At 38.9% G+C, this 26,828-nt stretch overlaps 6 protein-coding genes across 6 annotated transcripts; 5 read left to right on the forward strand and 1 right to left on the reverse strand.

The window, feature by feature from the left end:
• Positions 1-406: 406 nt before the first annotated feature.
• GCK72_025303 (uncharacterized protein) lies at positions 407-3,685 on the forward strand (the record flags this gene model as incomplete). The annotated part of the gene is made up of 8 exons (XM_003100246.2): positions 407-532; positions 589-656; positions 734-827; positions 876-1,136; positions 1,326-1,902; positions 1,979-2,468; positions 2,517-2,736; positions 3,554-3,685. 8 exons carry the CDS (start codon positions 407-409, stop codon positions 3,683-3,685), a joined length of 1,968 nt encoding a protein of 655 aa, XP_003100294.2.
• A 769-nt stretch (positions 3,686-4,454) lies between these two features.
• On the forward strand, positions 4,455-4,976 carry GCK72_025304 (uncharacterized protein; the record flags this gene model as incomplete). The annotated part of the gene is made up of 4 exons (XM_003100203.2): positions 4,455-4,491; positions 4,543-4,637; positions 4,684-4,854; positions 4,902-4,976. 4 exons carry the CDS (start codon positions 4,455-4,457, stop codon positions 4,974-4,976), a joined length of 378 nt encoding a protein of 125 aa, XP_003100251.2.
• A 662-nt stretch (positions 4,977-5,638) lies between these two features.
• Positions 5,639-7,445, forward strand: GCK72_025305 (uncharacterized protein; the record flags this gene model as incomplete). Its single annotated transcript, XM_003100140.2, has 9 exons — positions 5,639-5,696; positions 5,749-5,906; positions 5,957-6,151; positions 6,197-6,336; positions 6,384-6,621; positions 6,688-6,822; positions 6,872-7,021; positions 7,073-7,160; positions 7,207-7,445. 9 exons carry the CDS (start codon positions 5,639-5,641, stop codon positions 7,443-7,445), a joined length of 1,401 nt encoding a protein of 466 aa, XP_003100188.2.
• Positions 7,446-7,534: 89 nt separating this feature from the next.
• GCK72_025306 (uncharacterized protein) lies at positions 7,535-8,032 on the reverse strand (the record flags this gene model as incomplete). Its single annotated transcript, XM_003100211.2, has 4 exons — positions 7,535-7,604; positions 7,653-7,793; positions 7,843-7,906; positions 7,957-8,032. The coding sequence occupies 4 exons, from the start codon at positions 8,030-8,032 to the stop codon at positions 7,535-7,537; spliced, it is 351 nt and encodes a 116-aa protein (XP_003100259.1).
• A 1,728-nt stretch (positions 8,033-9,760) lies between these two features.
• Positions 9,761-12,958, forward strand: GCK72_025307 (uncharacterized protein; the record flags this gene model as incomplete). Its single annotated transcript, XM_053736280.1, has 14 exons — positions 9,761-9,785; positions 9,836-9,946; positions 10,012-10,171; positions 10,232-10,355; positions 10,410-10,574; positions 10,631-10,786; positions 10,838-10,920; positions 10,967-11,114; positions 11,176-11,463; positions 11,517-11,623; positions 11,680-11,827; positions 11,889-11,990; positions 12,075-12,361; positions 12,736-12,958. The coding sequence occupies 14 exons, from the start codon at positions 9,761-9,763 to the stop codon at positions 12,956-12,958; spliced, it is 2,127 nt and encodes a 708-aa protein (XP_053579846.1).
• A 7,674-nt stretch (positions 12,959-20,632) lies between these two features.
• On the forward strand, positions 20,633-23,987 carry GCK72_025308 (uncharacterized protein; the record flags this gene model as incomplete). Its single annotated transcript, XM_003100207.2, has 10 exons — positions 20,633-20,716; positions 20,778-20,924; positions 20,986-21,091; positions 21,438-21,565; positions 21,668-21,818; positions 22,083-22,106; positions 22,911-23,041; positions 23,097-23,262; positions 23,546-23,863; positions 23,911-23,987. 10 exons carry the CDS (start codon positions 20,633-20,635, stop codon positions 23,985-23,987), a joined length of 1,332 nt encoding a protein of 443 aa, XP_003100255.2.
• Positions 23,988-26,828: the final 2,841 nt, after the last annotated feature.

A 26,828-nucleotide genomic window follows, 5' to 3' on the forward strand; every position in this document is an offset into this window, starting at 1 on the left:
AAAATCGAAAATTGTCGATTTATTGCTGGGAAAACCAATTTTCTCACAAAAAGTTTTATCATTTTGTTTGTCTCGATCCCGTTGATTTTTTCAGGTGAAATTTTATTCATTCGCTTCTCTAACAACTCTGAAAATCGCTGAAAACACTAAAAAACCAATAAATTGGCGAGCAAATATTGAATAAGTCTCGTAAATCGACATAGCTGCGTCACATCGCTGCGAGACCCACCAAACACACCAACGAGAGAGTATGCACACAGCAGAGGGTGCGAGGCGGCAGTTTCCCCGTCATATTAGCGTGGCATTTTCGATTTATGTAAAAACACTCGTTTTCCGCCGTTCCTTTTCATTTTCATTCTCAATTCCCACTTTTTCAACTAATCAGAGTGTGAGTTCTCTTCAGGTAATGTCCAAATCGACAAGGATGCTCACAAAACTCCTTTGTATTGGATTTTTGGCAGGTGCCTCTGCGTTTTACCTCCCTGGACTGGCTCCAGTCAACTTTTGTGAAGCGGAAAAAGCAAATTGTCCAGTAAGTATTCCATCAAGATCTTTCAAACAATTCTATTGATTTTCTCCTGTTTTCAGAGCAACGTCTCCTTGTATGTCAATCATCTCGACAGCGACCGTTCCGTCATTCCATATGAGTATCACAGGTATGTTGTACATGTTTGTACATTATCAAACAATACAAAAATAAAAAAGGTTTTGATTAAAAAATGACGTGTTTCAGTTTTGATTTCTGCACGGTCAACGAGGATGAGTCACCGGTCGAAAATCTCGGACAAGTTCTCTTCGGTGAACGAATTCGACCAAGTCCATACAAGGTGAGAATATTAAATTCAAACCCAAAAATATATTTCAAATCATTTTAGGTAAAATTCCTCCAAGAGGAAAAATGCCGATTGGTTTGCGACACGAAAAAGTACGCTCGAGGAAACGCCGACGATCTCACTAAACTCCGTTTGCTCCAAAGAGCCATGACCCTTAACTACCAACACCATTGGATTGTGGATAACATGCCAGTGACGTTCTGTTTCAAGAATCTCCAAAATATGGACGTCTGTACCACAGGATTCCCGGTTGGATGTTTCGTGGATGAGCAGGGATACCAACATGACGCTTGTGTCTTAAATGTAAGTCTTTAATTCAGCTTTTCAGTTAAATATCATGTGTGGACAGTTAAAGACACTACAACCAATAACTTTGTTTCTCAGAGTGAAGTATTACACATTTGTGAAATCAAAGTCAGATGCTCCCATTCTGTGACAATATAACGCGTTTCCTGATTTATGACAAAAAAAAGACAAAAATTCTCATTCCAGCAAAAGTACAACACTCCAAACAACTTCTACATCTTCAACCATGTGGACATCGAGATCTACTACAGAGATATGACCAATGACGCCAACTTTTTGGAGCACAGAGTCGGAGGAAGAATCATCAGAATCGACGTCAAGCCACGCTCCATTAAACACAGCTCCTCCTCCAGCCTGGACTGCAGTGACTCCGCAGAACCAGTTGCCATTGATGCGAAATCTGAGAGTGCCGAGATCACATACACTTATAGCATCAAATGGACCAAGACGGATATCAAATGGTCTTCTCGATGGGATTACATCCTTCAGTCTATGCCACACACCAACATTCAATGGTTCTCTATTATGAACTCTCTTGTGATTGTGCTCTTCTTGACTGGAATGGTTGGAATGATCATTATGAGAACTCTTCATCGTGATATCGACAGATACAACAGATTGGATACAGAGGAAGATGCTCAAGAAGAATTCGGATGGAAATTGGTCCATGGAGATGTCTTCCGTACCCCACGTTACCCAATGCTTTTGTCGGTTTTCATTGGAGCTGGTTGCCAGACACTTTTGATGGTTTCAGTCACTCTTGGTAAGATTCAAGATTCAAGATTCAAGATTATTTTGTAATTTTAAATCAGAAAATCCTAAAATATACAAATTTACAGTATTCGCCTGCCTTGGATTCCTTTCTCCAGCCAACCGTGGATCTCTCATTACTTTCGCTCTATTCTTCTACGTTCTCTTCGGAGTTGTCGCTGGATACATCTCTGCTCGTCTCTACAAAACATTCGAGGGGATTCACTGGAAGACAAACTTGGTGATGACCGCTTTCCTAGTTCCTGGAATTCTCTTCACCATTTTCTTCTTCTCCAACACACTTCTCTGGACCAAGGGGTCGTCAGCTGCAGTGCCTTTCGGAACTCTTCTTGTACTTCTCGTACTTTGGCTCTTTATCTCCGTCCCAATGACATTTGTTGGAGCATACTTTGGATTTAAGAAGCGCGGAATTGAGGCTCCAGTCAGAACGAACAAGATTCCAAGACAGGTGCCAGAGCAGACTTTCTACACGAAATCACTCCCAGGAATGTTGATGGGTGGAATTCTTCCATTCGGATGCATTTTTATTCAACTTTTCTTCATTCTTAACAGCATCTGGTAAAAGAGATTTCCCTGTTTCTAAATTATCACTCTTTAAATTTTCAGGGCTCACCAAACCTATTACATGTTCGGTTTCTTGTTCTTGGTCTACCTGATTTTGATCATCACCTGCTCGGAAGCCACCATCCTTCTTGCATACTTCCATTTATGTGCAGAAGACTATCACTGGTGGTGGAGATCGTTCATGACAAGTGGATTCACCGCGATTTATCTTTTCATTTATTGCATTCACTTCTTTAATACAAAACTCACGATTAGTGGAACGGTGAGTACTTGAAATTTAAAACTTATACGTGGTATGATATTTGTCTTACTCCGCAGCACGCTAACTGATAACCTTTCTATTCTCTAAAAGAAAATGTGGAGAGATGGCCGAGCGGTCTAAGGCGCTGGTTTAAGGCACCAGTCCCTTCGGGGGCGTGGGTTCGAATCCCACTCTCTTCAGTTGTTTTTTGTAATGGATAAATTGAGGCATGCAACGGGCCAACTTGAGAAATTTAATCGGCTCGGCCCGGTCGGATCAGGTACAGTGTGTGCTCTCGATATTTTTTTCTCGAGAGATCAGGATTTCGAGAAATCTCTCGAGAGATTCCTCGAGAGAAGACCATAGTTTGATCCCCACTGCGGAAAATAAAAAGTTTATTCATTTTTCACCGGTTTCGAAATGTCAGGTTTCGAAAACTAGGAAATAGTCTGTCAAAAGATTTATTTCTCTCGAGATTTTCTCGAGAGATCTCTCGAGAGATTCTCGAGAGATCTCTCGAGAGAAATCTCTCGAGAAATCTCTCGAAAGATCTTTCGAGAATCTCTCGAGAAAATCTCGAGAGAAATCTTTCGAAAATTTCTCGAGATATTTTCGAGAGATCTTTCGAGAGATTTCTCAAGAGATCTCTCGAGATGCTCTCGAAGACACACACTGATTCAGGTATCAGCACAAATATTGGAAAATTTGAATTTTTCGAAACTTTTGCAAAAATTTCCAATGTTCGACAAGTTTTTTTCGGTTCGTAGTTTTGCAAGTTTGGATAAATGAAATACCTAGACCATACAGTAATCCAAATCAACAAAATTTGTTTTTTCAGATCTCAACAATCCTCTACTTTTCCTACACTTCAATCTTTGTGTTTATGTTCTTCCTGATGACTGGAACCATTGGATTCTTGGCAACATACTACTTTGTGCGCAAAATCTATGGATCTGTCAAGGTTGACTAACCAGTTACCTACCCCCTCACCGACTGCACTCTTCTTCCAGTCCAGTTTTGTATAAGAATAACAACAATCCGTCCAACACTCAATTAATGATTTCTCTTTACTGTTTACTTGAGTGTGACTGTTCGAATAATGACTTTATTGCTTTGCATTTTCTCTTTTTCTTATCTTCCTTTCTCTTTTTGTCTCATCCTATCTCCGGCGTTGTTATAATCCGGAATCCACCACCACCAGTCATCGTGATGAGAGAACATGAACAACTTATGGGTTGTATACTTTACTTTTTCATTTAATATAGATAATTTATTCTTATTTTCATTTTCTGTTTTCCCCCTCCAACAATTCTTGCTTTTGTCTCTATCCTTGGGTATTGTAAAGTTTTCTGGAATAGAACCGCAAAACATTGCTTTATAAACGATTCTTGTTAATGTGAATAATAAATATTCTTCGGCTCCTAAGATTTTATAAAACCTTCAAAAGGATAAACTTAGATTCTTGAAGAAAGCTTGGAGATTGAGAATAGCAATGTTCTTTTGCGGGTTTTGGAACAAGTTTTTGTCTAACATGAAACCTGTTCCGCTTTCTTGAGAGACTAGGAGAAGATCTCGAGGAAGTATGATGCTATAAGCTTGAAATTGGGTCAGACGTTCGGTTTTGGTCAAACACGTTTGCCGCCCTTTCTCTAATTACACTCTCTACAGCAGCTGTACAACCCGGTGAAGGTTTCTTCTTCTTCATCCCGTGCCGATCGGACTACACTTTCTTCTGGATAATGCATCCGTCGCAAGTTGTTGCTATTGTTCTTATTGGTAAGATGTTGACTTGGTATACAAAAGACTTAACGTAGAATATTTTTGTAGTTATTTCTGTGAGTTTCATCAATGCAGAAATTATTCAAAAAGGAAAACTTGCTAAGCATGGAATGTTGAAGGAGAACAAGCCGAATTGTCTAATGGTAAACAAATTTTTGAAATATAGCTTCACAAGTACTATATTTTCAGATAAGATCTGGATTGGGATGTGCTTGTTCATCCTGCAAGGAAATCGTTGGATTCACCAGAATGTTGATTCTCAACCATGTGCCAGAAGAGCAAGAAGTACTCGATAAAGTGTGTAACAGAATTTTCGGTGATGACAAGAAGAAGGAGTCGTTCTGCGAGGAATTGATCAAGGTAACTATTTGAAAATAATTAAATTTTGAAAATGATTTCCTGTTCAGGAAGAGCTCCCGGACATTATCAAGTACGTCAGAAGCCATTTGGAGCCAAAGCAAGCTTGTGCCAAGTTCTGTTAACCAGTTTCCTGTTCGCCTACATGTATTTTTCTTTCATTACTTGTATTTTGTATTTTTCCGTCATTTTCTTAATAAAGTTATTTGTAGTAAGATTAAACTGAAAAATACAAAGTTTACTATTATTTTTTGGTTCAGAGATTTAGAGAGCGCTGCGCTACGGGAGTCGCCGATAGATAAGCACTTTGCATAGCGCACAAGAATGTGGAGAGATGGCCGAGCGGTCTAAGGCGCTGGTTTAAGGCACCAGTCCCTTCGGGGGCGTGGGTTCGAATCCCACTCTCTTCAGTTCCTTTTTTCTCTTTTTTATCAGTAAATATATGTTTGGAGAGACAGTATTCCTGATGTTTTAGGAGTTTGCTACATCCCGATCATTCTTATTTTCTCTATTACTCTATTCGGTGTTTCTAATTATTATATCATTCGATCCGAATAACCTCGGCACTGTTCTCTCCGTTTTCCCACCGATGCAACAATCTGCGGGTTGAATCTCTTCTAATGTGTCATAAGAGAGCACACTAATAAAGGAGACCCAGATGCATGGAGAAGCAAATGGAGACACTGTCCGGCAGCCGATGGTCCTTAATGTACACATCACCCACATTGTCCATCCATCCCCTCATCCTATTATTGATTGACAGTTATCCGACCACACATCTCTAAAAATGTATTTAAAGAAGCATGAATCAAAATTACTACTAATACCAAAAGGAGCGGAACAAGGTGAGAGTTGTTTAGCGATAAAATTGTTTTTAAAAAGTTCATTTTTTTTCAGAAGATGCTGGAATCATTGCAGTTCTCACTGACAGAATACCCAGTGTGCTCATTGTACGGTGGTTCGATTTATTCTGTTTTGGATTTGCAATGTGCTCATACGTATTGGACTTCTTCTCAGATATTGGAATCGCGGTTTTTCATTTTTGGGCAGGAAGGGTCAGTTTTCTAGGCTCTGTCGTTGAAAGTATACATTTAATGCATTTCAGCACCTCTCCGGATCCCTAGTCCTCACATTCGCTCTGCTTCCCTCTGTTATTATCAATATTATCTCGATGGTTTGGATGCTTGACGACGAAATGCATTGGAAACGAAGAGCACATCCTCGCCGAACCGGAACATTCGAGTTAAACCAAAAACGGTTCATTTCATTGGGGAAAATGATCACATTGTGCATATTTCAAGTGAGTTTTACAGTTTTACAAACATCGAAACCGATTTTTTCTCAGATGGGACCATTATTCTGGTATTACAAAGCGTTGTACTATGGATGGATGTTCACCAAGAGCCAAAAAGACAATACTGATAGAGAAAAACGGAGATTCTTCATGAAAATGGTCGAGGCTGAAAGAGATGCGACTCTTTTGAGGTAATTTCCCACTCAAAATACCATTAAACTATTTTTTACCCATTCAGATTCTTTGAAGCTTTCCTCGAATCAGCTCCGCAACTCATTATCCAGGGATCCATTGCAGCCAACTATTTCCAAAGCTACTACGCATCCGGCACTTATCCCTACTGGCTCTACTTCCAAGCAGCGTCTCTCACACTATCAATTATTAGTATTTCCTGGTCCGTCGTCGTTCAAAACCGTTCATTACGAATGACCAGAGATGACAAAGTCAATATTTGGCCGCACGAAGCAGTACTGCAGGTGAGAGATTGGTGATAAAAGTGTAAAGTGTACAATGGACCAAAAAAAAGTATAATTGTTTTTCAGTTTTGTTGGAGATTTCTCACGATCCTGGCGAGGATTATCACGCTGGTGGCGTTTGTACTTGTCTATGAGATTTATACGATTCCATTGATATTCGGGCGTTTGCTAGTCACATTGATACATGTCATTTTTTTGCAAGTAAGGAATTTAAATCAGAAAAACATTTGAAAACGCGGAATTATTACAGGCACTCCATATCGAAGCATGCACGCATATTGAAAAACTACTTCTCGTCATTAACGCTATGATTCACATCTTCACTCCATTCAATATGGCAGAGGGGAAAACAAGATATCGATATCTGGTGGCTTATGGAGTTGAATTCTTGGAAATGATGGTACGCCTTCAGTTATTATAAAGAAATTATTTTAAAGTTCGCAATTTTCAGACAATCTTCATCATACTCCCACCACCACTAAATCTGTTCCCCATGATTGATAAAGTGAGGGTTGGAGTACCCGTTTCTTTTACCATTGGTAAGCGTTCTTGTTTTGTGAACCCAAATTTATTCGAGAATTACAGGCATCCTAATAATGATGATGTACTACAAGTTCTTCCACCCGAATAGGCGACAACTTCTGGGAGCGGTATCTCAGGTCGATGTCAGTAGGAACGTAGAAAAAGAAGAAGTTGCAACATCGTTGAATTCGAGTCCAATACCAGAGGAAAAACCAAAGGAATTAACTGGGAATGTTTTGGAGCACGAGAATACGGAGAAAAAAGTATTTGAATCGCTTTTGGAAGACGAGTGTCATAATTAATACGGTTTGCGTTGAACGTGTAAATTTTTACAATTGATCTCTACATGAAATGTTTATTATTGAATACAGTTGTATAATTCAAAATAAATTTAAAGATGAACCAAACATGCCACATCTTTTACCACTGTGATACCACCATACTTGTTCAGTGAATACCATCTGCAAGATTATATGAAATATTTCAAATCAATAATCTTTGCAACGAACCTGCCAAGTCTACAAATTGCACGATGGAATCGGTTGTCAATGACTCCTAGTGATCTCTCATTGGCAATCAGCTCAACTACTCCACTGGTCTCTCCTTCACATGAAATTTCAGCGATTTGTTGGCCACCTCCTTCGAAATATCTGAAACCATGAAATTCTAGAGATGAAGCAACACTTTTTTGAAACAAACAATATTCTAGCGTTTACGGTGTCGTTTTCGTTGTCTCGAATGGTTATGATATCCGAGCATTGCTCTGAAAACGATTGGTATCGAAAAATCAGCTGAAGTAGTTCAAGTACTTGCTGCCAGTTGCAGAAACACCAATAATATACAACAAAAATGTAGATAGGAGTATGAAATTTATGAAGGAGGAACCCATTGTGAATGAAAAGTGTGAACTTGAAAACTTCTTCAAGTTTTCGTTGTTTTATATCATCTTTTCTTTTTCTGTCACTTTTTCTGTCACCAGATAGATGTTTATGTTTTTGTTCGATGTCAGCTGTGGAAAACGCAATGAATGTGATGATGACTCATGGTTTTCCAAAGACATTTTTAATGAAATATTTCTGTTTGAATGGTGAGGGACTCATTATTAGAATTTTTATTACGTTTGAATAGTTTTTGCGGAATTTCCGGGAAAAAAGGAGGTCTTTGTATATCAGCAGGTCATTCGTTTTTTTGTTGAGTTGATAAACACAATTTATTTACTGTTCAACATTTGGAGAGATGGCCGAGCAGTCTAAGGCGCTGGTTTAAGGCACCAGTCCTTTCGAGGGCGTGGGTTACTGTTACATTCTAGGCAAAACTCACGATAAGTGGAACGGTAAGTACTTGGAATTTGAAACTTTTACCCTATTGAGAAATGAGAGTTGTCTTATTCCGCAGCGCACTGATAACCAATATATTCTCCGAAAGAAAATGTGGAGAGATGGCCGAGCGGTCTAAGGCGCTGGTTTAAGGCACCAGTCCCTTCGGGGGCGTGGGTTCGAATCCCACTCTCTTCAGTTCTTTTTAATTCATTTATTTTTGAATTTTTTGTAGCCTGTGTTGTAATGAAATATGTTAACATGGAAAAAAACCAGGTTTGTTTCTCATATGAATCATACATATGGTTAGCACGTTTATTCAAATTCATCATCAACAGAAAACTTGCAAGTCTAGACACACTAGCGAAAAAAAAACGTGTGTGGGCGCAAAAATCCTTGCGCGAGTATCAATTTTGCCGGTTTCGACTGTTCTTTTTTCTAAATTTCGTGCACTGTGAAATGATGAAGAAGACGAGGGGGGAAGAAGAAGCTACCGGACGGACAGGCATGTTTGTCAGAAGACTTACCGTCGGAAGACGGTTGGGGGCAACAATTGGGGCGCACAGAAAAGAGCTCGGCTTATTTGGAGAGTCCCAGACACTGAAATGAGTTTGTGTGGGGTTCGGAAAAACGAAGAGTGAGAAAGAGGTGGTCAACTATCTCACACCATAACTCCTCACTTTGTGTCTTCGCTTTATTATTAACTTTTCCGTACTTCCATATTTCTATTACTCTGGTATTGTTGGCACAATCTGATTTATTTCAAGTTTTGCTTAAAACTGTATGCCAAAGGTAACTTTTTTCAAACCAGTGGTTTACCATTTAGATGTTTGACCTGGTAGTAAACATGACACAAGATGGAACTTGTAAAACAATGAAAGTAACTCCCGAGTAGGATTAGGCCTGTTTAGTGAAAGTGCATCCGAGTGATAGTGGGAATACGAGAGTTTGAGAGATGTTTGATCAAACGAATGCCGATGTTAATTTGAAAAACCACAAACAGTTCTATGATATAGGTCAGCTCTTTCATAAGTTGCGTTCATTCTCTATGAAATTATATTAAAATGTCTTTGAAACAGGTAACAGTATTTTCAGAGCGTCACAGTTAAATTTTTTTTAAGTTATTCTCCGATCGTCCGCCTTTAAATGCAGTGCTACAAGAAAAAGCACAAAAAATCCGTTACTCATGTTCACCGGCCAAATGTCTGCACTCATTACTATCATTTCTCCCAATTATCACATGGCTTCCAAAGTATGACTGGTCACACTCATTTTTCGGAGATCTATCCGGAGGCCTGACAATGGCTGTTTTTTCGGTACCACAAGGTAAGGGGCAATTTGGAAAGGAAATTTGAAAAAAAAAACCGTTTTTTCAGGTATCGCACTTGCAAGTATCACAGGGGTACCACCAGTCTACGGGTTATACACGGCTATCTTCCCCTCATTTCTCTATATCTTTTTTGGGACTTCGAAACATAATGCGTTAGGTAAACCCTCTTCGCAAAAAGATCTTTGTTTCAAAAAAAGAGCAACCCACATTTTCCGTTTTTAGGTGGCTTTGCTGTCCTTTCACTCATGACCCACGGTGCGATTGAGAAGGTGATGTTGAGAACAGCAACAAGTTATAATGCAACAGCATATGTGAATCATACGTTGGATGAGCTGTTTGACAAAGAAAATGATACGATTATAACAAACACAACATTAATGCAGTAAGCTTACTATTAGCTGACACCCAAAATTTACTCTATTATATTTGAATAATGCTTTAGAATACTTGGAAATGAAACATCATTCGTTGAAGAAGTCACTATGGAAATGTGGACCGAAGGTGTCACACCAGTAAAACAAATCCATGTGGCTACTACTATCATTTTCTTGGCTGGAGTCATTCAGGTTAGATTTTTAGATTTTCCACCCATAAATTGTTGTCTCTATGTGAATCTTCAGGTCTTGATGGGAGTTTTTCGCTTACAATACCTGACATCTCTCTTCTCGGAACAGGTAATGTCAGGTTTTGTTGTTGGTGGAGGTATACACGTTTTCTTCGCACAAATCGGCAACATGCTTGGAATAGAACTCCCGAGAAGAAGTGGTCCGGGGTATCTATACTATGTTAGTTCATATTCTCCCCCATTTTTTAAATTTAATCGAACTTTTGAACTTTCTAGAGAATTTGGGACCTAATCGAGAACCTAGACAATGTACACATTCCAACCGTTTGCATTTCAATGTCATCATTCTTGTTCCTTGTTATCGGAAAAGAGTATCTTGCACCCTGGCTGAGCTCTGCTTTCAACTATCCTGTCCCTTATGAGTTTGTATTGGTGAGAAAACTCAAACGTAGCATGACGTCAATATTGATATTGGTGATTAAGGTGGTTGTCGGAATTACTGCAACTAATTACGCGGAACTGTCTCGGCGGCATGACGTGAAAGTTGTGGGCAATATTCCAACCGAGTGAGTTTTCCGGTCATTTGTTTTTGGTAGACCGCAGAGTTTTCAGATTTCCACCACCATCGCTTCCAAGATTCGATTTGATCCGACATATTGGGCTAAACGCTGCTGCAATTGCTATAACAGCTGTAGCTATCCACATTACTGTAGCGAAGGTTGTAGAGAAACGATACAAGTACAAAATTAATCATGGACAGGTTAGCGCCAGAAGATCTTTTAAGATTTCAAGATTAAAATCCCACGTAAATATTTTTTTAGGAATTGTACGCACTCGGATTTGTTGGTGTGTTGTCTTCGTTCTTTCCAGTTTTCCCGGTGACATCTGGATTTGCAAGAAGTGTGGTTGGAGCAGCAGTCGGAGGATCCACTCAGCTCACGTGTCTATTTTCATCGTTAGCTCTTGTATCAGTAATCCTGTTTATCGGTCCTGCACTCAAATATCTGCCTCAATGTATTCTATCCGCTATGATCATTTTTGCGCAAAAGGGAATGCTCGAAAAGTTTGGGGAGTTGAAGAGTCTTTGGCCAGTTTTCAAAATTGACTTTGTGAGTTTTCAATCATTTTCTATCACAGATTTTCACTCTGAAACTTCTTATAGGCGATTTGGTTAATGAGTTTCTTCCTGACAGTATGTTATGATATGGGTGAAGGTCTTCTTATGGCTATTGGTTTTGCAGTTCTGACTACTATTATTAGAACTCAACGGTATTTTTCTATTTTGGTGGTGTCGCCTTTTCTAAGAATCTTTTCAAATATTGCAGACCAAAATGGCACTTCTTGTCAAGAGACGATGAAACTGATCATTTCAAAGAGACGAAAAAGCGGGACCTGGAGCGAATTCAAGGAAATGTTTGCATTTTCCGAATGGATGCACCGTTGATTTTTACGAGCAGTGACAGATTTACAATGGTATACATTACTAGAGACCCCTAAACTTTTCGAGAGGAAAATAATACAAGTTTATTTGCAGTCTGTTTGGCAATGTGTCAAAAAATGGGAACGATGTAAATCCGAATCGTTTGTGACAATTGAGCAGATGAATTCTGACAGGAGTGCTGACATTTTTGAATCGGTAGGATTTAGGTTGTTTGTTTTGGCCACATTTTTATGGGCAATGTTTATGATTTTATTGTTTTTTATTTATTTATATTTTCAGAAACTAAAATCAGCTCGCCGACGCTGGAAGAGGGACCAGAAGTCGGATACCCGCTGCAAGTTGGTGATTGATTGTGATGGATTCCCTTATGTTGATTATCTGGGTCTGTCAACACTGAAAGCTGTGTACGTGGATTTGAAAGCGGCTGGTGTGCAATGCTTCTTTGTTGTTCAAAAATCTGAATTGAAACGACTTTTCCGTGCGACAGATTTCTATGAAGTCGTTGATGAATCTCAAGTATTCAATAAAGTAGGAGACGCTGTGAAAGCTGCCGAGCAGACTATTTCGTGAGTTTCTAAAGAAAACAAAAAGATTTCGCTCCCGGGTGGGCTCGAACCACCAACCTTTCGGTTAACAGCCGAACGCGCTGCCTATTGCGCCACGGAAGCACACAGACCCCCCAAGGCGTACTCTTATGACTAGTCCGGCAACGACCAACTCAAATGTGGACCGACGCGAGAGGCCAATTCGAGAGAGCGTTGGTTTTCAAGAGGGTACGCAGAGAATCGCGTGTTGCCTTTCTCTGACATTCTGCGCCGATTTTGCGTTGCTTTCTTGGCTTACGTAAACCGCATCGCCGTCTGCATCTAGTTGGTGAGAGATAACAAGGAATGAAAATAAAGTGTAAAGATAACTAAAAAATAAAATTTTTATAATTCAGATCACCGAAAAACACCAAAGAAGTCCTGACAGCATTGTCGAGTATAGCCACTACTGATACTATGTTGATAGATGAAGAAGAGAATGAAGAAGATGGGGATCCAGAGGAAAGAGTTACCGAGGAATCTGAGAATTCAGAAGAAGTGATGTCAGAGACATCGGTGTCTATTGGTGAAGCCAGAAGCTCTGCATCGTCAAGGAATTCTATCAATTCAGAAGAATAATTCTATATTTTTCATTTTTCATTAAATCTTGTTAATCTTGTAAGCCAATTAAAGCGAGTACATTTTAATTTTATTTTATAAGAACAATTATGATACAATTTTTTGAAAACTCAAAAGTTTTATTATTATATTTCCTACTTTTCCTCTCACTTGTTTGCCACAACCACCTAAATTTCTAAAATTCATTAAATGAATCATATCGTACCTCCAATTCTATTTTCACTTCCAAATGTCACCTAATTTCCAATCTTGCACATGTTACCGTTCCCCCAATTATACACCCCACCATGTGCCCTTTCAAGCATGACACAACCAATATATGGGCGGTGCTGTTCAAATATGGGCAGAACGAAAAAAAAGAATGAAGAAATGAAAGATGCAGATTTTGTGTGTGCGGGTTTCAAGAGGTTCCTTTTTGAAATAAGATTGAGGAGGGGGTCATGGTTTCAAGTGATCTGTTTGAAAATACTTGAAATCTCGTCGTCACCTTTTTATATTGAAACATCAAATTGTTCTAGTATTCCGGGAATTTTTGCTTTCTAGCTTGTCGGCTACATTCAGACTTGCAAAATCTTAAAATTTTTGAAATCTTTTTCAAAAACAGTCAAAAATCCTATGTACGCTTGAGTTTTCATCGATAGTTAAAAATGTAGTCCAAATTTTGGATTTTTTGCAAAAAGTTTTTAAAAAACTCAAATTTTCAAATTTTTGTAATGGATCGGCCGGACCGGGCCGAGAAAGTGAAAATTCTCTTATCGGCACGGCCCGGCTCGTTGCAAGTCTGGTTACATTGAATTATTGCTCAATGTTGTTTTTTGATGATCATCAAAAACAAGCCAGCTGTCAGACATTATATCCGGCAGAACAAGAACTTGACAAAAGTGAAAATTTAGCCACATGTCAAAAATTGTGAAGAACAACAACACACACGTTTTGACGCTTGATAAAAGATGAGAGATATGTGAGTTAAAGTTTTCATAATTTTTCCTCCCCCCCCTCTCCACTGGCCCCTTCACTCTGTGTAAACCACGTCCGTTTTGCGTTGCACGGTGGTTTCCTGCATCTCGGGGCGTCGAATTACTTGTGCCCCCACCAGAACAACCTAATCTTAGGTTGATAAAGATGATAGAAATCTTTTTGACCTCTTACCGCCTTTCATCATTACTCTCAACTGATAAGATCCTTGAATAAGCAAATCGTTTAGGAGACACTGAAGATTTGCTTGTCAACAATTAGTTTTATTTCATTTTTCGCAGCTTCTTGACAGGTGACACCTCTTTTTCGCTTTTCCACCTCTCGTTCCCTCAATTTTGCGGTCTTTATAGAGTAATTATAGGATTTTGGGAAAGTGGAAAGGAAAATGGATACGGGGGATACCGATTTCAAGGTTAATAGCGCCTTTTGGCATAATTAGTTCCTTTCTGGAATCGGGCTGGACTTTTTGACTCACTGAATCCTTTCTTTTTTAGTTTTTTTAGTGAACCAAATATCTTTACTACATATTTGAGAATATTGCATAAATTTTTATACTAGGTGTTTCATTTCCGCCATTTCTTTCGTTTCTTTACGTTTAGTACAGTTGACTGCACCTCATTCCGATTTTTACGTTAATTTCCAAAATTTCCACCCTTTTTACGTTAATGCGGGCAGCGTGATAAACCGACCATCACCATTCATATACAAATAATAATATAATAATAATATTATTAACACAAAACGCACTTTTGTATTGGTCACTCACCGTTTTTCGGCGGCCACTACGCTTATATATGTAACAATAATTTGCATGTCCTGTTTTGTGGGTTTCGCAATTATTATGAGGAGCGGATTTTCCTTCCACTCCCATCTTTACATATTGAAATCGAAATCATCAACCACCTTTTCTTTTTTTTCCATCATTTCCTTTAACCATGAAATTTCATGCGAGAGTGCACTCCGATCCGGCGGTAATCGTTTTTCTCCCTTGGGAAAAAGCTTTTTTACAGTACTTGTTTTATAGATATGAGATTGTTGCTTCTGGGTTCGCTGTTAGCCGTCATTAGTTCTTTTAACAATTTTTTCCTAAAACTTTTCCCGCCAACACCATTTCCGTTCTCGTCCAGACGTTCGACTATTGTTGCCAATGTTTATGTCCATATACATTTCATACGGGTGTGTGTCCAAGGTTATAGGGAGCTATAAAACTAACCGATCAGTGGATGTTGTCTTATCGTCATCATATCTATATTGACCCTCCTTCCTCGATTCCCTCCTTTCTCTTCTTGCCATCCTCTTTGTACTATCCATTTTTCGAACCGAACGAAAGGAAGAACCAAGTAAAATTAATCCGAATATAAAAGGTCCCACGGCAAAAGGCGTTTAATTAGATTAGCGTTGTTGGATAAGTAAAAGTAAGAGAACAGAAAGAGAAAGGGTAAGAGAAAGCTGCCAAAATTTCAGGGATAGAAATTGAAATTGAAAGCAATTAACTTTGATGTTCCCTTTTCTCTCCCTTTCCAAAAGTGTATCTCTTTTGACCTCTACTCACTCTCTCACATGAGCTACCAAAAGTCACCGACTCTTTTAATATCTTTAATTAGAATCTATAGCAAATAACAAGTACAATCAAACATGCATATCAAATTAAAATCCTTCCTCAAAAAGGCATTAGCATTCGCTCGACAAGTCCTGAAAAGTGATCAAAAGAGGCGCTACCTGTGACATCTCAACTCATTAGGATCCGCTGACAGCAAGCTCATATCTAATGAATGAACTTGAAAGGGGTATGCCGCTTTGACGAGGAACGCGCGCTGCCAGTCTACGTTTATATCGTTGTCCCGCATCATAACATTCGACTCATTATCTTCGTACCACCTCCTTTTCTCCTTTCTTTCTCCCTTTTTTGTTGGCATGGTGTGCATTGTTTTAGCGGATCTTTTGTTGTTCTTTCCGGTTTGTTTTTATGTTATTCTTCATTTTTTGTGGTCCACTCTGCTTGTAACTTTTTTGCTCAAATTTTCGAAATTTTCTGCTAGGAAACTTTTTTTCAGAAACTTTGTTTTTCCAAAATCTGAATTCCACTACTAAACTCACTAGCAAAGGTCATTTGAAGTTATGGGACATGACCAATATCATCGGAAAAGTGAAAAAACGCTGATTCCAAATAAGTACTTAGTTTCTGCCCTAGAGGCCTTATATTTGAGAACAACACGGTCAAAGTTCGGTAAAAAAGATTTTTCTTGTTGCAATTTTTGCGTGTTAAAAAAGTATTAATTCTCTATTTTTCCGAATATGCACTTTGTTTTTCTCGAATACCAGGCATAAAAAAAACGAAGTATTTATTTGGAATCATCGTTTTTTTCAGCTTTTTAATGATATAAGTTACGTTCCATAACTCCAAACTGACTCCATACCCTTCCCTAGTTTAGTTTTTGTACCTAACTTTCCATTTTTACTCATTTCACATAGTTCTCCTTTACGGTGTCTTTCACTCTCACCCCAATGTTTCCTTATTCCTCAATGTCACCCCGTACCCCTTTCTCAGCTTCAAAAGATACCGATCTCGTGGTTGTGGTTTTTGCGCACTCTTCTTTTCCTCCCCCACCCTTCTTTTCTTCGGTTGCTTCTGCTTTGGCTCATTCATTAATTTGATGTATTTGTGCATAAATTTAAAAACGGCCGGAAAAGGAGGGGTAAGACTCGTCGCCACTTCTCCCCCCTTTTTTGTCCTTTTGAGAGAAGGATGTGATCCATCTAAATCCAGGAGACGTTCTTCCGGATTTGAAGGGGGGAATTGATGGGAAGGAAATTTTTGAGAAGCACAAAGTTAAAACAGGGATCGTTTGTGTGTGTGTGTGGGGAAACAGAAAAAGGGCAGGAATATACACACACCCATATACTTACACAATTGCCCTGTTGTCGGCAGTAATCCCCGCGGTTTGTTCGGCCCCCGTCTCAATACTCACCACTGCCCCCCCCCCCCCCCTTATTTTCCAACCCGTTAGACTTTTCCTAATCCACGCCCCAATCCAACTGTATTGCATAAACACCGCCATCCTTCCGATTTGCTTCTTTAGCTATCCACATCCACTCCCAACATTTTTTGTGTCTTACTTGTGTCTTACAAATGCTTGAAGTTAGAAGAGATAGATTTTTGTCATTTTTGTTCGTGAAACAACACCATTCTGACCTTGCTTGTGTCTGTCTAGTAAGCTTTCCACCATGTTGCTAACCGATAGGAATGTCTGGTCAAAGCATCAGAAATCACCGTTAGAAATGAAGTGGTTCCCAAATTTTGAATTTGAAACTTCTGATGTAGCCTTCCCTTGAAACTGTACACATTTTCGAATCTTCACCCATAGGTCAAACTTTTGAACTGACAGCTCATACTTGTGCACACACGCGCACACGCATTCACACTTTTGCGTTCCCATTCATTCGATGGTCACTTTCGAATTTTAGAATGAATCATCCTTCTCTCTCGATTTTACAGTGAGCAACAACGCCCACCTTGACTTTGGAATCCGGATATATTGGGAAATCTATAACTATAAAAGCTTGGAGCTAGATTTGGATTTCAAGCAGTGTTGGGAAATCCCGGGCTAAAACCAATATCATTAAAAAATAGTTAAAATTATCTTTTATGCTTCTGTTTTATCGATATTCAAAAAAAAAACATCACAGAAATCAAATTTTTCAGTCGTCCCGGCCAGGAATTTCCCGACCTTGATTTTAAGATTTTTTGATTTTCGACAATAAGAAAATATCCTTTCTCACTAAAATACTTCATTTCACGTCTTCATTCCTTCAAACTTTGAGCATCTTCTTCTAGTCAACAAGCACAAGACGCCGCCCGTTTTTGTGCCCTCTGGTCATTTTCGTGTGTCCACTCACTTTGCTGCTCCTTTTTTCGGAGAGAGAAAGGAGAAGATAAGTATGCGCTATGCAACAAAATCTTATTTCATTTTTTTTCTCTTCCCATTTTTTTCCTACTTTTCAATTTTCCACTCTTTTTCTTCCTAACGGACCGAACACGTTTCTGTCTTCTTTTTCCCTTCTCCCCTTCTTGTTGAAATCTCCGCCCACATTGTTCGTATTTGCATATTCAGTACATGAACACGGAACGTCGTCTAGTTCACTCTCTCCGTATTCTTGACCGAAACCGTTCTTTCTTCGCCTATTGAGAACTCGGTCATTGAAAGTGGTAGAACCCATTAAACACTAATAATAAGTTTCTCGCGGCGCACTTTTCCATCCCGATCCACCTTCTTCTACGGTAAAGTAACATAATGTTGCAAATGCATACAAGAATCCTTCCTTTTTCCCTCTTCAGCCGCAAAACATTTTCTCCACGGTGTCGTTGTACAAGAGGTCACTTCGGAATACTTGTATTTGTCTTTGTAGGCTGTAATACCTAGTTCCACAGGTTAAATTCTTCGAATCTCACCCTTAATAAACATTTTTTCGTATCCTATCCAAAATATTTTATTACCCAACGCCCGCCGGCCCCATAACCCACCCAGGCAGCTGGCACATTTCAACATTAGAAGGACACTGAACCTTGAGGACATATATCGCGTGTTTCAAGACAAGATTTGATATCGCGCCCACCTGCCATTCCCTTTTTTGTATTTAGTCTCCTTTCATCGTCTTTCTTTTGAAATCTCGACAGGTGCTCAACATGTGGTATGATGTCTTCATCTTTTCGAAATGAACATTCTAGAAAAGTACATATTTTATGATTGGAAATGGTCATTAGCTGCAAAACATGCACTCATCGATCATTTTTCCGCTTATCCAGTTTTCGATACGAAGGAATTCTGAAGGGGTATACGTGTTCTTTTTTTGAAGTATAAAAATAAATATTGTCACCTAATGTCCATAACAAACAATTGAATCATTTTTGATTGACACTTCCGGAGCAATCAGATAAGAAATAAAAAAACAAACGTTTCTTCTTCTGGTCAATGAGATTCTTGTCCTCCCTTCGACCTAGTTTTGCACTTTTAGTAATTCTTGATTAACGTCCGTTTCGTTTTGTTTCAAACTGAACCCCGAGCTCTTTATTTTCTTTTTTCTTCTTCTAATGGTCATGACAAATCTTTTGCAGCAGGAAGAAGCGAGTGAAAAAGACAAACAACTCTTCATTTTCGCGCATCATCTTCTTCCTTTTTTCATTCTCTTTTTCATCTTGTCGTGATAGATATTATGTAGGGGGACTCTTTTTCTCCTTTTTCTAAAACACAATGAGATGCTCCAATGCTTCTTTATTTCTTTTACAACGGGATGCACTGATTGAGTCGCCCCGCGCGACCTTAGCCCTTACCCTCACCACCAGTACAATTAGTCGAGAGACCCACCCGAAAAAGAAGAAAGCTCCGCCCCCCTAGGGTTGGACCTCCTTGCTCCCACCCTTCATATGGTCATCCAATCTCTGAGACTCATCAATTTGAAAGGCGTTTATTGGAATGAGCGAAGCCACGCTTTCTGTCACTTTCGTTCAGTAAAGCTTAGTACTAAATGCTCATTGATGTGATGTTCACATGATTTTATTATATATCTTGCGATTGCGTTGAGTTTAGTGTGATATTTTTTACCTAGAAAAATGAAAAAATGAAAAAAAAAATCTATATTTCTCTTCGTTTCTCATTTTTCTGATTTCATTTCATTTTATCTTACACATAAACTTCCACTCAAGTTCGATAAAAATATAAATGAAAAAAATTCCCCTATCGGCACCCACGCAGATGCTCCAGAACCACTTGTTCACACTGTTTTTCATGTTTCTTCCCTTCCTTCTCTTTTTTTTGCTCCGTAAAGTGGGCGGAGCAGCGTGGAGCACATAATGTGTTATAACTCCCACCACATCCTTATCATACTTTCACTGTGAACCCAGAAACCCCCAATCGTCTGTGCAAACAGGGTTAGAGGCCAAAGGGTGAGCAGTGACCTGTCATGTTGATAAACAAAACTCTAGAAATCAGATACTTCATAATATTTTTAATTTTTCTGCAAAAACGAGTAGTCACCGTTGTGTGAATTCGAATTCAATAAACATATCATGATATCTAAACAAATTTTGTTTTTCTGGTTTTGCTACCTGACCCCCTCCGAACCCCGCCCCCTTGCTGATGCCCCTAGAAAATCAGAGCTTCTGAAATGAGAATGAATGCTCCCCCTCTAGTTTTGAGAAAAGGAATCATCAAGGGAATCGTAAATGTCCCTAATTCATATCGCCACTTTCTGTCTCACTCTGCATAACCACACCCTGCCATCCTCCCCGCCTCCTTTTCTGCTTCTGTTGTTGTCCTATTCATGACAGAAGGGCCAGAAAAGAAGGCGGATGAGCAAATCACGACCGAAATTTTACAACTGACTGCCGTCCCGTCCCCGTTTCTTCGCCATTCTTCTTCTGATAGTTCTGGTCAGGCAGGCTGAGTCACTGTAGTACTCAACATGCCCAAGACAAGAGCACACGGTGTATACTGGTGATAAGAAGACAAGAATGAGAGGGGGTTGTAAAACAAAGAGAACTAGGTAGTCAGACGGTTTCTAATTGCTAATAAATTGGCAGAATAAGTAGAGTCTCTAGTTTGTTTGGTTTATTTCGTTTTAATTAAAATTCTTACTTTTCTGATTTATGATCTCTTTCCTCTTCGTCTTTTTTCCCTGAATTTCAAAATAATGTTTTTCAGCATGTTGAAACTGGTACTGATTGGCCTTGGTCTTTTGATAGCCTCTACCACTGCTCAAATTAGGACGAAAGGTGGCACACTTATTGTAAGTTTGAAAACCTTAAACTCTGTTTTCATTTTTATCTAATACGACACCAAATATTTAGGCCAAAGAAGGAGAGTCTCTCAGTTTACGATGTGAGGTGGAGGACCCAACAATCGCTATCATCTGGCGAAAAAACACGGACGTTGTCGCAGTTGACGATGAAATTCTTGACACCTACGGAGGATACGAAATCTCGATGGAAGGCTCAGTAAGTGAATTTGATTAAGTCTAGCGAAATCAAGAGTATAACGAAATTTGGATTTCTTCAGACATCTGTGTTCACCATCAAGAGAGTCGAACCAATCAACTCGGCTAACTACTCGTGCGCGTTGGCAGAGCCGGAAGTCAGTGTTACTTTTGTCATCAAAGTGCAAGGTAAGCTCAGAAATTTTATATGTTGTGAGGTTGGGGATTATATAAGGTAACAAAAATAGGAAGTATAGTGAAAATAGGTCATATTCGTTTATAATGGGATAGGTTTGATTGCTTATTATTCAACTAGGGTAAAGTTCTGTTAGAGCTTCTTACATTTTATCTCTACTACCCATCGTCGGGAGCTCTCTATGTTCTGACACTCTTATTATTGGACATTTGTCATTACATAATGCCTTTTCCTTGGATCCCATTATTCGCACCCTCAAGACATCTGCCCTATGAAATGTATGACGCGTTGATTGAGAGGGAATAGTAGGAAATAGAAACTAAAATAAACTATTTTCAGTAAAACCATTGGTGCTCATCTCCCCTGACACCGGAGTCTACCACGCCAGAGTTGGAGAAAAGAATTTGGTGATCACCTGTCATGTGAAAGAAGGGAACCCGAAACCAGGAGTGGTTTGGACCAAACAGGTTGGTATATTATCCAGTTGACATTTAGTCTAATTATTGGTTTGGACACCTTGACTCCGTCAATTGTTGATCCTATAATTATGGATGTATTTCTTTTTTCAGGCTGCCAAATTGCCAGAGGATATCAAGAGAGAGCACGGAGGAGCCAGAATTGTTATCACTGAGGTCAAAAAGCATCATGCTGGAAAGTACAACTGTTTGGCGGAGAATGTCGCAGGATCGGATAGAGCTACTATCGACATCCATGTTGCTGGTAAGGGATATGTTATGTTTTTGAAAGTGAAGAGTGGAGTTTGATTTTGAGTGAAGAGAAATATTGATTTTTTGTGATTTTTTTGATTCCCGAGTGTCACAAAAGCTCCGATTCATGAACAAATAATTTATCACGTCTTGCGGTGTGATAAATTATAAACGCCACATGTTGAAACACACTAGTCCATTAGTATCTTCTTCTTCTCACCAATAAAATTTTTTTGTTGACGTGACGTGTGCCATCAATCACTCATCTCTTTTTCAGAGCCCGTCCAAGGAGAACGCGAAGGTGAGTATCTAATCGTCGTCGGATATTACATCGTGATATGTTGTGTTGTGATTGTGAATGTGCATCCATCTGGTTTTATCTCAAAACAAGCCAAAACAAAACCAAAACCCATCTAGAAGACGTTGGTTTTACAACATCTGCGTCTGCGGGGAGGGTGATGTTCTTCATGTCCCCCCAATTGCTCTATAGAAGGTGTTGGCGCAACAAAAGGGGTTGTGACAGGCAGCCAGCTGCAATTTATGAACCATCGCCACTACCCATCATCCAATATTTTTGTTTATATGTATGAATGGTTCCTGAGAAGAATAGTGAGGGAAATTAATCCTGTAGATAAATCGACGTCTCTAATTGGAGGCAAGGGATTTAGACTATAGCACGGATAGCGTAGCACATCATCAGCTCATCATACTCTAGATTTAGGTTGAAAACTCAACAGATGGTTGATCGAATAGGTGACAGTTTGTGAGTCGGCAGGCAAAGAACGATTGACAAAATGATGTGCATTTGCGATTATCCGATCCAACATGCCAAACCATATGGGGTGGCATTCTGGCATGCTGGTGGGAAACCCGCAACGATTATAATGAGAATGAGAAGATTTTGATATTCATAGTTCATGGGATATGCGGGTTAATAGTAAAATTTTATATATCACTTCAACAGTAATTGCTGAAAATAAGTTAAGACTAATTAAATATTATTTTCCTGATCAGTTTCTCTATGGGATAAATATGTTCCCCTTACATCATTTAGTTCATCTCAAACCACCAGACAGATCAAAACCGAAAAAAAAACTATTTCCAGAAAAACCATGGGTCAAAAACGAGGACACATTTATTCCTGTCCGCAAAAACCAAAACGCTTCATTCTGGTGTACTTATGACGGAACTCCAGTCCCTCAAGTCGAGTGGCTCTTCAATGGTTACAAGATTAACGTATGTCACGCAACCGCTTTTAAAACCGAAACTCTAATGAATTATGCGTTTGCAGTTCAATGACGAGAAGTTCAAGAAAACTTCGGAGACAGCTCAAAGGCTTAATGGGTACAGCAAGTCAACCCTGACTGTTGGCGACATCACTGAAGAAGCGTTCGGCGACTACGCATGCCGTATTTCCAACAAACTCGGATCTGTCATTGCAGTGGTCCATGTTAGCGGTGCGTGATGACATTTGACTAATTGCCAATCATTTTCTCGTTCTGTTCCGTTTCCCTCCGGATCTCCAATTCTATGACCAAACGTCACGAATAATTCACCTGGAGAAGGAAGGAGGAGGGAGGAAGGTCCTTGTTATTTGCACCGGGCCTGTGGACTCCGTCACCTTTTGAATGAGCTCTATACCGACAAATTTAAATAATGAATTAGTTCCTCGAGAGAGAAACGGAACAGAATGATGACTTACATGTTGGGGGGTGTAATTGGTATACCAAACATTTTCAGGAAAGCCAGGACCACCACAACTGTCTCTCGATGATTCCGAACTTTCATGGACAGTCAGAGCATTCGACAAAATCTTAGAATACCAACTCTGCCACCGATTCGAGAACGCCGACCATTTCCTGCCAGAAAATTGTCACAGTGTCCGAGTGAAAAAGAGTGACAACAATGGAGATGACAAATGGACCCATACCGTAGACTTGTCATCATATTTGGAGCAAGGACAGAAGTATCATGTCCAGTTGAAAGCTAGAAATGCATTAGGATGGGGAAGCATGGCCAAGGATGCGTTGAGCGTCGAGTTGCAAAGAGTTGAGAAAGGTAAACTATTAAACTTTTCTAAATACATATAATTTTGGTTTTTTCAGAAGAGACAAAGGCCACATCCGTCTTGTCAGCAGTGACCGCTCTTTTTGTTACCCTTGTTTCAGTTTTCCTACTTTGAGTCCCCACTGTCTAGTATTTCTTTCTTCCCCCTACCTCTGTCCTATTCCTCTCTATGCAATGATTTGCCATGCCCTACTTCTCTACTTCTAGATCACAAGTCAGATCACAATCATTTTTCCAAATCAGGGTGTTCAGTAGAAAGTATGGTTTTTCTAGTTTCCTTGCATTTCTCTCACATTCAATTTCCAACTTTTTGTTAAATGTGAGCCGGTGTCTATTTCCTTTCTTTTCCTTCCTTATTCTTTCGTATTTCTGTCACTTCTTTTTCAACAATTTTCACTTTTTTCTCTTCTGCGAAATACCTACTTTTGTGATGATGACTATCAACCCAAATCTGTAAAAACTGTTTCTTTCTCTTTCCAAAACTTCATTTTCTCTCCCAATCCACTTAATTTACTCGGTGCCGTTTTCTGAATGTTGTCAGTTCTTTCCCTTCCCTCAATTTCTTTTTCTATAATATCCGTTTACATGTTTCGAATAATTATTTATAATTGCCAATTGAATGAAAACCAATTTCTATGCACTTTTTTCTAATTTTCTTCAAAAACAATTATATTTTACACAACCGGTTCTTAGACCGAGAACTGAAACAAATATTGAACCCAATTAGAAATAAAAATAGAAATAGAGGAAATAGGCAAATACTTCTGCACGGTTTTCGGTCTCTTCGATTTCTCTATTTTCAAGGTCTTGTTCTTTGAAAACTTTCGACTAGCCGGAACGAAAAAAATCTTTTTCAATTTTTCTCCGGTCTTCTGCTGTTAGTGTCATTGTGATGATAACAATGATAACATAAAGAAAACTATGCGTAGCATTCATAAAGTTGTAATAATTTCGACATCAATGGGCAAGAAGACACATTCACTTTCTTACACTATACATCGAAGCGGTAATGAGGGTGTGTATCTGTGTAAAAAGGAGAAAGCTATTATTGACGAAAGGTTATTTATTGAAAATGACAAGAAATGTTCAAAAGATGAAAAATTGCAGATAAAGATCCGATTCTGAAGTTGTAGAAGTACGCGTTCTTTTGTCTATTTCTAAGAAAGAGGTCATCTTGGCTTGAAGCCAAGTAATGAAAAGTGTTACACTGAAGAACGAGAGACGGACAATTAAAGTCATTGAAAAAAGTAACAAGACAGAAAACAGTCATAAAACCGAATTTGAGACCAAAATGTTCTTCTCTGGTTTTATAGGAGTTATGTATACATACCCAGCATATTAGCACAAATGAGGACAAAATTTAAAGTTGTTAATAGAAAGAAAAAATGATAAAAAGATTTGACCCAGGCAGGGCTCGAACCTGCAATCTTCTGATTAGAAGTCAGACGCCTTATCCATTAGGCCACAAGGCCACGATGGAAACTTTGTCGTAAGAAAAAGAAGAGCGGGAGAAAAATGAAAACATATGGTGGAACATGAAGATAGGTAGTCGGAAGAAATTCAACTATTTTTGTCTGTCATGATCTTGATTTTTCAAAAAAGATAGCAGAAGAAATGGTAGGGAAATTGCTACAACTTAACAGAAAAGTTACAGAAATGAAGTAATACTTTTTTAATAATTATCATTTTATTTTTCAAAAAGTTCTATGAAAGTCAAAAAAACGGGCGAAAATCAAATTTTCGGCCGTTTTGGTATTTCTTTTCCATTATCTCGAGTTATATACACAATACAGCTTTGTGGCTATATGCAAATAAAAAAACCTGTTTTTTTCTACTGATACAATCAACATTAGCACTTATAACTATCTTTTTATGTCTCCAAATGGTACTGCAATTTTGAACAATGTGACAGAACCCTGTTCGCGTTTTAATGCCATTCATAGAAATTGATATTAATAAAACTTAATTTTCAAAAAAAAATCAAAAAGATTTGACCCAGGCAGGGCTCGAACCTGCAATCTTCTGATTAGAAGTCAGACGCCTTATCCATTAGGCCACAAGGCCACGAGTGTCCATCCTCCGTTTGTAATATATGTGTCGGCATTTCTCTCTGATTCTCTCCTTTTTACTTGTCTCTCTTGGTGGTCTTGCAAATAGCAAAGAGAAGGAGCAGCACACCCCACTGGAGCCACAAGTGTGTGTTGAAAAATAGCTTATTCAAGTTTGTCGGACGGAAATAAGTAAGCCAATTGCAATCTAATTCAGTCCCCTTTTTTTATGGCTCCACATATTTGCCATCTTTATAATTGACAGTAATATTGAAAATTGAGGTCGAGTGAATTGTAATTGGAATTGTAATTGGAAATTCAAAAAAATTGGATGTTCAAAAACACATTTCCATTTATTTGGCAAGTCCCCCTTAAAACCACTTCGCCGAAATATGACGCAGTAAGTTTTTTATTCCGGTCATCTGCAACGATCATCTGTTTTCAAGTAGTACTGTAGGAAGGTTTTCTTGAAACTGAATTGGTGGAGAATGAGTGAGTAAAGAAACAGAGAATTTTGATTAGAATGATCAATTTGGTTTTTGAGTACACTGCTAATTCAAAAAGTTCCATTCTTGAATTTCTCTAGCTTTTGCAAACAAAGATTTGATATGTTTCTTATCAGTGAGTGTGAAAACATTTCTTTCAGACTGAAAACTTTTCTTCACACTTTTAATTCTGTCTGATTATCATCTGCCTGATGAAGTCTGATTCCAGAAGAGACTAAAAAGACATAGTGACGGTCTTTGTCTGAAGACGAACCGAACTTTCACTTACTCAACCGTTTTTTTGTCTATTCTCTCAAAACCGTGACCCCTTCCTTTCAAAAATTTTGTAACGCCTTCGAAGCGTCAAAGTGGGCGGTGTCTCACCGGACGATGCCATCAAAGAAGAGACAGGTAGGACACTTG

The sequence above is a fragment of the Caenorhabditis remanei genome, chromosome X (assembly GCF_010183535.1).
Source record: "Caenorhabditis remanei strain PX506 chromosome X, whole genome shotgun sequence".
Classification (NCBI taxonomy): domain Eukaryota; kingdom Metazoa; phylum Nematoda; class Chromadorea; order Rhabditida; family Rhabditidae; genus Caenorhabditis; species Caenorhabditis remanei.